The sequence below is a fragment of the Struthio camelus genome, chromosome 12, assembly GCF_040807025.1.
Source record: "Struthio camelus isolate bStrCam1 chromosome 12, bStrCam1.hap1, whole genome shotgun sequence".
NCBI lineage: Eukaryota > Metazoa > Chordata > Aves > Struthioniformes > Struthionidae > Struthio > Struthio camelus.
Genome location: NC_090953.1, coordinates 25990572 through 26001129, shown reverse-complemented (window position 1 = coordinate 26001129; position 10558 = coordinate 25990572). Strand labels below are relative to the sequence as shown.

The window sequence follows — 10558 nt, the reverse complement described above, 5'->3', positions numbered from 1 at the left end:
TTCTGCCCACTCCCAGAGGGACTTGTGAACCTCTGGGCTGGCTGGCTCAGCTTCGCTTCCCTTGACGCCCTCGTGGTGCCCCGGCAGGGCTGGCTGGGGATTCTTCGGAGGAAGTGGTCCGGCAGATTTTCACCAGCGCAGGCTGGATCCCTGCTCACGTTCTCTCAAGCTGAGGGAGCAGGCGGCTGCAGCTGGGCTTCAGCATGATGAGCCTTTGGGTGGACATGGGTGAGGGTGGCTGTGAGCACAACAGGGTGGCCATGGGGACAGGGGTGTGGGTGGCGCTGGGAACAATGGTGAGGGTGGCCATGGCGATGAGGGTGAGCGTGGCCGTGGGGATGGTGGTGAGGGTGGCCATAGGGTTGAGGATGAGAATGAGGGGGGGTGTGGAGACAGGGACAAGGGCAGCTGTGGGAACAAGGGTAAGGGTGACTGTGGGGCTGCAGGTGGCTGTGGGGATAGGGTGAGGGTGGCCGTGGGATGGGGGCAAAGGGGACCTGGGGACAGGGGTGAAGGTGGCAGTGGGTGGCGGTGGAGACAGATGGGGATGAGGTCGGCGGTGGGGCAAGGGTGAGGATGAGGGCGAGAGTGGCTGTAGGGACAGTGGTGACGGTGGCCATAGAGATGAGGATGAGGTTGGTTGCGGGGCTGGGGGTGGCTGCGGGGCCGGGGTGAGGGCGTTTGGCGGGGTGGGGACGAAGGCGGCACGGGGAGGGGGATGGGGTTGGCTGTGAGGATGCGGGGGCGGGGGAAGGGGGTGGTCCCGTCGCGGGGGCGGGAGGGAGGGCGGCCGCGGGCCCGGGCCCGGGCCCCGGCGCGGGCGAGGCAGCCCCCGCCGGCAGGCCGTGGCGGGGCGGGGGCAGCCCCGGGCGGTGCCGCCCCGAGGCGGGCCGGGCCGGGCCGGGCCGGGCGGCGCGGCGGCGGTTTCGTTTTCGGGGCGGGGCGGGCCCGGCCCGGCGGCGCGGAAGTGCCGCGCTCTGCGCCGGCAGCGCCTTCCCAGGCGGCGGGGCCGGCGGCAGGTGAGTCCGGGGCTGCTGCCCCCGCTCCGCTGGCAGCAGCGGGGCCGCCTCCCCCGCGGGGAAGGGGGGGCGCGGCCCCTCGAGCGAGCGGGCGCCGCGGCCTGGCCGCGCGGGCCGGCCCGGGCGCTGCCTCTGGCCGCGTCAGCGGCGCGGCCCGAAGGACTCGCTTCCTCAACGCCGCGTGCGCTGGCCCGCTGGGCAGAGGCTGCCGAGCAGCGTGGCCCGCGAGAGCCGCTGAGTCCCTCTGCCCCTCCGGCAGGGCCCATGGAGCGCCCGGCCTAGCGAGGCAGCGCCGGCAGCCCGACCCCGGCGCCGAGACGGGGAGCCTGGCTCTTCCCAGGAGGAGGGGACATCCGCGGCGACCATGGCGGCCCGCAGCCTCGCCCGCGCCGTTCCGCCAGGTGAGAGCCAGGGCGGCCGGGGCGGCGGGTCCCCGGCTCGCCCGGGAGGGAGCCCGGCTGCCGAGCCGGGCGAGGTGCGCGGCGGCTGCCCGCTCTGCAGCTCCGGCTGGCAGGACAGCGGGAACAGCGCACCCAGAGTTGGATGCAGCCCTTCCAGCTCTGCCCCGAGGAGCGCAGAGAGCCTAGGCTGTCCGTTCAAGGCCCAGGAGGTTGAGAGGGGAGTGTGAAGGATGACGTGAATGGCATACAGCCTCCTCTGTTCCTTCTCTGCTTTTTTTTTTTTTTTCCCCCCCTTCCTGGCAGCCAGCTGTGGGAGTGGAGGATGGAGAGAGGGAGTCCTGGGTGGCTGATGTGCCCCATGGGGAACTTGAAGCTGCCTTACCATCTCTGCTCTTTCCTTCCCTTGCCTAGGCAGGTGCTGCTTTTTAGCTGGGAGAAGAGCCAAGTGTGAGACCGACGGCTGTTGAGGCCAGCTGCATGCATGCAGGCTTGGAGGACAAGCTGCTGTTAAAGCAATGCAGAAAGGTGAGCAGCTGCCTGGCCGTGTTCAGGCGTGGAGTCAGCTGGGGAGTTGCAGCTGGTGTCCTGGAGTAGGTGCTGCTAGGCATTGTAAGTTGTCAGTTAAGCAAACTGAGTAGTCCAGATAGGCGATCCACATCAAAGAAATGCCTGTGTTGCGTTTCATCTGGGACAGCACAAAGCATATGCCTTAAAGTGCTGTGGCCTGTTTATTTAAGCTATCAAGAAGACTTTAAAAGCATGGTGGCATCCCTGTGCATCCCCTGGAGGTAGGGCTTCCTAATTTTCCAAAATCCCCTTCCTTCATGGGATAGGCCCCATGTGCTGAGCCCTGAGGGATCCGAGGGGTTTACTGCCTTGCAGAAGAAAGTGCCCAACAGGTCTGGCAGCACTTCCGTGCCCAGCCCCTTTCTGAGAAAGCATCAAACAGAAGTGAGCAGCCTTGGTCTAACCAAAGCAGAGCCTGGGTTGTGCTGGATCGTTCCTCCTCTGAAGGAGGAAGAGTAACTTGTGTGAGTGAGGATCCTGCACACCTGCCCTCTTGTTTCCATCTCCTTGGTTGTGTTACAAACCTGCATCTGTTTCTCTGTAGCCATTGTGATCACCGAGCAGCCGGTCTCTGTCTCTGTCCCTGTTGGATACTCCTTCACTCTGCGATGCAGAGCTGAGGCCTGCACATCTCTGCAGTACCAATGGTTTTGTCAGCACCAGGTAATGCTTTTACATGGAGATAGCCCTGGATCTTGCGGTCACAGGCTGGTGGAGTGGTGCAGCATAATACAGATGTCTCTCTATGGACAAATCTGGTGCTAACCAGGAGGGTAGAAGGGAGCAAAGAACAGTAGGAAATAGGGTATGTCTGTATAATTGTGCTTGCCTAGGGCTTCAGTGAATGCTATGCGGAGCACTAGGCTCCTTCTCTCTGCATCCCTCTGGCTGGAGGAGGAGACAGAACCAGGGACTTTCCACTCTTCCTGCTCTTAGCAAGGTCCTCCTAGTGCCTTCTGCTACCGGTGATGAAAATAGGATATGCTGCTGACTGGCTGTGTTTTCTTTTTAGTCTGCCTGTTGCCAGATTCCTGGTGCAACTGAGCAAGACTTGCTCATCACTGCACAGCAAACCCAACTGTACACCTGCAGAATCAATGACCTCCATAAAAATGCTGTCTTCTCTAACTGGGTGAAAGTGGAGGTACATCAGTGTGTTGCTAGAGGTAAGAGCATGTCTTCTAGCTTTTCTCTATTTTGTGCTTTGCACAGCCATTGCCCACTGATGAAATGTTGCAGCCCCTTGCAACAGTGACCCTTTGCAGTTTCAGGGTCAGTGTGCCCTTCTCGCTTTAAAATCATCATACAGGAGGATCGTTCCAGTGAAATGGGCGTGCAGGTCCAAGCCGGACAGCTGTGTCCCTGCTCTGGATATGTCAGATCCTGTCATGATCCCAGTAACCCAGACTGTTTTTACCTGTTCCTCCTGCTGATAACTCTCCAGAGATTTCCCAAATAGATGTTTTGCTGGGTGTTTGCTAATTTGCGTTTGGCATATGAACTTGAAGAAGCAGTCTGGCTATTTCAAAACTGAGCAAAATAACTCTGGGTGTGTCTGACCTCAGCATGCTAACTGCACCCTTGGCAGGAGATGATGAGCCTCTTCAGGCATCCGGGCACCTTTGGAACGGGAAAGCAAAAGGTTTTGCTTTGGCTTATCAGTGGGTGGTCTTACTATTGTAGATGTTGCTCTAGAGGACTCCCTGTTCCAAGAGCAGAAAGACAGAGGCAAGGCTGGAACAGCAGCCTTAGTGTGCGGTGGTATCTCTGTGTGCAGGTGGAAACAATTCACTTTTCTGGCAGTCTGCACAGACCCCTTTACAGGGAAAAAATTGCCTTTGTTTTCTGTCCTGGCAAAGAGAGGACCAACTCTGTTGCTTCACAGGGCTGCTCCCTCAGCTTTGGCGAGGAGAACCAGTCATCATCCTCAACCCCGCCGAGCAGAAGGTAGAAGTAGGGAAGCCACTACAACTGCGGTGTGCTGCCATGGGGGTCCCAGCCCCAAACTACCAGTGGTACCGTAATGGGAATGTGCTGGAACACCAGAAGAGAAAAAAACTCTGGGTAATGTTGCCCCTGGATGGTTCATAAACTGTGGGTGATGAGAGAAGCTCATTGCTGGGTCACGAGCATGGGGAACCTCAGAAGGCTTGGAAAGACTGCTAAATATTTTACTGTCACCCTGGATATGGCAGGTCACAGTTGTTATGCCTGGCCCTTATCGCATTTAAAGGCGCAGGCATGCTTTGATCTGTGTGAACGGAGATCTAAAAAATGAGGAAAAGTGGGCAACCTGATTATAGTCATGCACTGTCCTCCCAGCGAGGGGGCTTCCAGAGACAGGATATGGCTGTGAAACAGTGCTTCAGGGCTGTTGGAGAAAGAAGGGAGGGCTTTTGGCAGAGGATCCTTGTGCTCTAGAAGCTGAGATCTGCAACAGACAGTGTGTGAACTTACTGAGTTTCTTATGGAAAGAAAAATCATGGAAAAGCTTGTTAGACTGAGCTTTCTCAGGCAAGGAACAGGGTCTTAGCAATCAGCAGCAAAAGAGACGTTGAGTTCCAGGAACAGGGTTGCATTTGGCAGAAACTGTCGGGGCGACGCAAGCATTCACCGTAACTAACGTGATTTAACTTTCAATCTGTCTAGATCAACCATGCAAAGGTCAGCGACTCCGGCACATACCTTTGCTGCGCCTCCAATAGCCATGGAGAGCATTGGACCAACGCGGTGGATATTCACGTGGGTGAGCAGAGCCAACCAACACCTGGTTTGTTCCAAATAATCTTTTAGCGTGAAAAGTGATTATAGGGCAGGAAAGATTTTAGTAATCTTGCCTGGAAAGGCCAGGCTGGTGAACAAGGAGCCCAGTGTAACGATGTTATCCTGGGGCTTACTCTGTGCAAGGGAAGTTGGGCTATGGGCTGTGGGATTAGTTGGACACGTGGCTCTGTGCTTACACCTTTCCCCCATCTCGTACACTGTTAGTAACAAAAAAAAGGCCACTGGTTTTAGATACCGCTTCTCAGCAGAGCCCAGCACAGCACAAAATGCTTCTGAGTGCCTTTTCTTTAGGATGTCGTTAAAAAAAAAATAGCCATATTAGACAATGGCTTATTTACTTTTTGCCTCAGTTCCTGTCTGGAAAAACACATGTGTGTTTATGTGAATGCTACATGCCAGGCCCTGAGCAATAATGTGTTGAGCACTGGAAGGTGAGGGAGGCACTAGGCAGAGGTGGTGTGTAGGGGGCCTTGGATATTGGAGAGGCTCGCTGCTGCTCAACCTAGAAACCCTTTGTAGCCATAGCAACTTGTGAAGAGGCAACGTCGGGCTCTGCAGAGAAATTAGAGAGTCCTGGCACTCCTGTGGCAGCTGTCACTGAAACAGTCTGCAAAGCACAATTTCACACCTTGGATATATTTGAAGCGATGATCTTGGTGGAGCTACACAAGTGAGGACGTGGGTGTCTGTTAGTCCCTGCTGACAGGCCAGAGCAGTGATAAATGGAATTGCTTGATAACAGAGTTCAAAATTAGCGAGGGAAGTGGGGTCTGTAAAAGAAAAAACTCAGTGATCTTCCTGCGTGTCTGTACAGCTGCTTGGCCATGGGGATGCCACTGTATCCTTTGGCATGACTGAAGTTGAAAAGGCTTTTGCATTTTGTGAAGTGTCTTGTGGGACATGGAGCTGCACATGGGATTCAGATAGCGTCTTTCTGATGTCTGGGAGTAGAGAGGAGAATCGGTGACCTGTGTCGGAGCTGTCAGGCTGCCAGGCAGGCAGATTAGCATACACGCAGCTAGACATAGCTGAATCTTGGGTACTTGGCTTCTTGCTCGCCGTCTGCTTCAGTTTTTGGTTGTGTGCATTTGAACACAGCTTTTAAAGAAAACCTGCCGCATTAGACTGCTCTCTGATGCTCACTCAGGTATTCTTGCCCTGCTGAGGTGCTGATTTAATTTGAGGTGACAGCTATTGTAGTGGAGTCCTTTGCTGAAACTAATTTACTGTCTTACTGAGAGAAAGTACTATGTGGTCAGATTCACAGAGCTGGGAAGGACAGTGTTTATTTCAGTAAGGTTAAGGCTGCTCCAGCTAGTAGGCCGGACCTGATTCTGTGCTTGCTGTATGACCTGAGGGATTCTGGGGAGAAGATGGCTCTCCAGGGTCTCGTACATACTCCACCTTCAGTATGACGGCTGCTTTGGCCCTGTGCCTTTGCTAGGCCATGAGACAGGAATGGCACAGGATGACATTACTGGCTCTTTACTCCATCTAGAGATTTTTCTATGCTATAAGTTTCTTACCTGGCCATTTAGGCTGGCTGTAAAATCTCTCTAAAGTGCAAATTGGTCCTGTATGACTAGAAAGCTTTTTCCATTCTTCTTCACTCCTTGCAGCTGGCAAAACAGCATCCAGGATGGACAGGTAGTGGGAAAGGAGTATCAGAGTATATTGGGTTGAAAATGCGTAGTTTTGACATGCAACAGGCCGCTCTGTCAGAAGCGGAAAAGGACAAATGGGCTTGTTCTGATGGCTTTCCAGGCATCCCTGGAGCGTTAGAGGTGCTGTCAGCACTGAGTATTAAGGTCCTAGAAGTCTTCTGAACCCATGAAATTTGTGCAATTAAAAATTGTCCCTTACTCCCTTCATTTAGAGCCTTTAGGATTTCAGGGCTTTCTCCTGGGCTGGATTGGATTTTTTTTTTTTTTTTTTTTTTTTAAATAAAGCTGGAGCTGTCAGGGTAATGATAACTTTAAGAGGCTGCGTGCTGGGAGAGCTCAGGGGATGGGATTCCTGCAATGATGCCTGCTGGGTGTGCTGGCACCAATGAAGTACCATACTGCACTTGTATGCAGGCAGGGAAGCTTATGGAGCTTGTGAAAATGACTCGTGTGGGGTGGCATTTCTGAGCCGGAACTGCTAAAAGGCAGGGAAAGGCAAACCAAGGTGTTGAAATGTGCTGGAAATATTATCAGAATCTAAAGCAAACAGTCTGCTTCCTAAGTGCTGACCGTTCATGGGGAAGTGTTCTTTGTTTTGAAGCTTATGCTAACCAAGTTTCTTCCTTGAGTTCTTCTGATTCCTTTGCTTTCCCTGCAATGAAGGAGTAGACAGGTGATCTTGGGAAGGGCAGCAGCCCAGGCAGAGCTGATATAAGCAGTACAGACTTTCTGACGGGCAGCGCTGTTTCTTCCACACCAGCCCTCCTTCCCCCAGCCTGCCCCTTCTGTGAGCTTTGCTTCATTGGCCTTCCCAGCTGCTCACACACAGGCGCCTTCCTCTTGAACGTGCCCTGGTCTTCATCCTTGACTATTCACTGTTCCCCCTTTGCTGTCCACACGTGAGTTCAGGTACCTCCGGAGGGCTGGTACAGGCAGGCTTCTGAAATCATCAGACTAGTATCTTTAAGGTGAGTAAGTGGGTTGTGAAAAACTTTTCTGAGGAACAGCCTGTGTCACTCGCTCAGCGGCCCTGCTGCATTGTTTGATCTGGCTTTGCATAGCCAGGAGCCATGGGGATAGGTTTGAGACCTGTGGTGAGAGTTGGCATTGGAAAGCCAGGTGCTGGGCACGGGCTTATCGTTTCCCTCTTTCTTTTCCAGGTACATGTCGTTCTGAAAAGTTTTTTGGTGAGTACTGTGAGTACTTTTCCTGAGCGATTATTCCCCTATTCAGAGGTCAAGCTCTAGGGTGGATGTGCGGACAGCACACAGTGTTTTTCCTGCAGAGACCATTTTGAGCCTTTATGCCCACATTGTCATGGGCTCTGCTGGCTCTATTCTTTTGGGATCTAAGTTGCAAGGCATAGAATGAATCCCATCCCCTGCCAAGAACCAGTCGGTCTCAGGAAGTGGAGTGAGAATATTCCTAATGAGTAACCCAATCTCACTCTGTCTGCCAAATGATTTTACAAAGTCTTGTTCGCAGGACACCTTTTTGCCACCTTTGAAAGAGCTCCTTGGACCAAATTGAAGCACTTTTTTCCCATGGCTGCTGAATGCCATATATCTGACTTTCCCACGGTGGAAGCTGTGGGCTAAAATGAAACAAGAACCTGGGACTTCTGTCCTTCATGCCTATGGGAGAAAGGACCTCTTATGTCTGGCTCAATGCTTCTCCTTCCAAGGCACTGCTGGCATGCAAGACTCGGACACAGTAGGGTAGGTGCTGGATAACTCCAGTACAGCAGATCCTCCTGCACTGCTGGGTTTTTGCTTTCCAAGTAAATTTCTCAGGTTTTGCTTTCAATATGATGGTTTGTGTGAGACTATGTTTTGTCAAAATGTTAAAAGACCCAAAATGCCTGAGAATGAAATGAAAATGTTTTCTCCCTTTTGGTTTGTCTGCTGACAGCCCTCCCGCCCCTCAAATCCTTGCTCTGTTTCCAAGCAGACTGGCATAACGTGGAGCTGGTCTATGAGCTGCTAGCTCTCTGGACAACAAGTCAAACAGAGCTTAAACCAGGTTAAAAACTAGATTTGTTCACTGAAATACTGTATCCTGGGACAGACACTCCAGGCTTGTGACAGTGTAGGGAATATATATCTCGACTAAATGTAAGAAAAGATTTAACGTATCCTCAGTCTAACTGAGTGAAGTGATACCTTGATCCCTGCTGAGCACTTACAGCTTTGTCATTTGGTGTTTCTGTTAGCTACAGACAAGATAGCACTTTTAGTGGGCAACAACCATTACCAGCATCATCCAAACCTGATGGCTCCTGTCACAGATGTGTTTGAACTGAGTCTTCTTCTAAAGCAACTGGGGTTCCAAGTTGTCTCTCTTCTGGACCTGAACAAGGCTGAGATGATGACAGCGGTCAGTCGGTTTCTGCAGCTCTTGGGGAAAGGGGTCTACGGTAAGGCAAAGCCAGCCCAGGCATCCACTTACACTAAGGAGGCAATAGCCAATGCAAGCTTAACAGTGGTTGATGCAAGGGAGGAGCAGGGATTCGGAAATAAATTTTCATAACAGTTCTTACATTAAGAGAAAGAAGTTTACCTTCCCCTTTGTGGGAAAGGGGAGCATCAGGCTTGGCAGGAGGCCCCAGGTAAACGCTGCTCAGTTTTGACCAAATTACAGGCAGTCATAGTGGGTGTTTCTCTATTACATGGCTAGCTTTTAACTCGAATAGCATGGTCTTGTGCTGCAGTTTCCAGACTTTGGGGAGCCAGCGCATGGGAGAAGGTATTTTAATTTTTTTTCTTAAAAGACAAAATCTAGGAAATTGTTTTTAAAGTCAATGGTGGTGACCCCACAGAGTTCCTTCATGAGGGTAGGAACTCATTTTGAGTGTTGCAGCAGGCCACAGTTTCCTTGCCTCTCTTTCCTGGTGGTCTAATTTGAGGTACTAGCAGCCTTTTTGTAGAAGTGCAGAGCCACTTCCAGCTGTAGATGGCTTAGGTTGGAGCTGCTGGGCTTTGAGCTTATCACACGCTGTCTTCAGTGGAAAGCATTCCTTAGAAACAAAGTTAAAGAACAGATTTTGTGGATCTTAAAGCAGGCGTTTAGAGTCGTTGGTGGACTTTGGGGACTGTGAGGTCCTCTGAACGTGACAAATACCCTAGCAATGTCTGGCAGATGATTTCTTCTTCCAAACCTGAGTGTGAGGCGCAGCTTGCTTTGTATGATGCTTTTCTTCCCAGCCCTCTGGGCTGAGTGACATACTAAGATATTCAGATAGAAGGCATAAGTGCAGACCAATTCCAGCATGGTGATCAGTGTGAGGTTTGGATGTTGCGCAAAGGATATGGACAAGGCCACAAATGAAATTATAATATGAAGAAATACAGCAAAGCTACCTCCTTCCAGGAGTCTCTGACTCACTCTAGGAGGTTCAACTGGTGTGGAAAGGGAGCACACGATTGTCACTGCTTGGACTGAGTGCATCATCTGATGACAACTTTTTCCTATGATTTCACTTACAAACTTCCTTTTGTGGTTGCTCTCTGAAATCCCCTTCAACCTCAGGCGTTACCTCCTCTCTCCCTCACCAGAGTCCTCTGCTTCTCCTGGGCTCCCCCTGGGGAGGTGTTGTGCTTCTTCTATGGGTCTAGCAGGCTATAAGGAGCTGCAGATCCTGTCCAGCAAGTCTGTATCCATAGCACATGGTGACCAAGCAACTTTTTTTTTTTACACTGAGATTGCCTTATTTTCATAAGCATTGGAGAGAAAAAAGACTTTAAATGACAAACCTTTCATGCTGTCATGCCTTTTTTAAACTTCCAGTGCTTTTCTACATTCTTGGCCATTGATTCTTCATGGCAAAATTGATTTTGTGCACTGGCAAGGAAAATAATAGCAGCTGAGGTACTGAACCTTAATAAGCCCTGAGCATTTGTCAGGCATAGCTTGCTTTGAATAGTGGCTTTTCTTTACAGCTTTCTAAGCTGAGTGGCCTGCTGATGTATTGAGACAGCAAACATCAGGCGAGGCTCAGGACAGTGATCAAGTTGAAGACTCTTGTCAGAATTGGGTGGCATCCAGACTTACAGTGGGGACTTGGGTCAGTCTGTCTGCTGATTGTCCCAGGGTTTCTGGATCAGAACTGCAGTGCTTCTCGCTG

At 51.7% G+C, this 10558-nt stretch overlaps 1 protein-coding gene across 11 annotated transcripts in view; it reads left to right on the top strand.

The window, feature by feature from the left end:
* The first annotated feature begins 205 nt into the window (after nucleotides 1-205).
* The window catches only part of LOC104139042 (mucosa-associated lymphoid tissue lymphoma translocation protein 1-like), a 142494-nt gene continuing 132141 nt past the window's right edge, over nucleotides 206-10558 (top strand). For 2 of the 11 annotated variants that reach the window (XM_068958583.1, XM_068958572.1), the window contains exons 1-9: nucleotides 894-1019; nucleotides 1279-1420; nucleotides 1832-1945; nucleotides 2532-2650; nucleotides 3000-3153; nucleotides 3873-4051; nucleotides 4637-4757; nucleotides 7596-7622; nucleotides 8648-8851. In XM_068958583.1, the coding sequence (XP_068814684.1) occupies nucleotides 1936-1945; nucleotides 2532-2650; nucleotides 3000-3153; nucleotides 3873-4051; nucleotides 4637-4757; nucleotides 7596-7622; nucleotides 8648-8851 (814 nt within the window). In that variant the 5' untranslated portion in view covers nucleotides 894-1019; nucleotides 1279-1420; nucleotides 1832-1935. Of the gene's footprint in view, nucleotides 229-893; nucleotides 1020-1195; nucleotides 1421-1831; nucleotides 1946-2531; nucleotides 2651-2999; nucleotides 3154-3872; nucleotides 4052-4636; nucleotides 4758-7595; nucleotides 7623-8647; nucleotides 8852-10558 lie in introns of those variants that run through there. The other 9 variants (XM_068958574.1, XM_068958577.1, XM_068958575.1 and 6 more) reach the window with 9 other exon arrangements.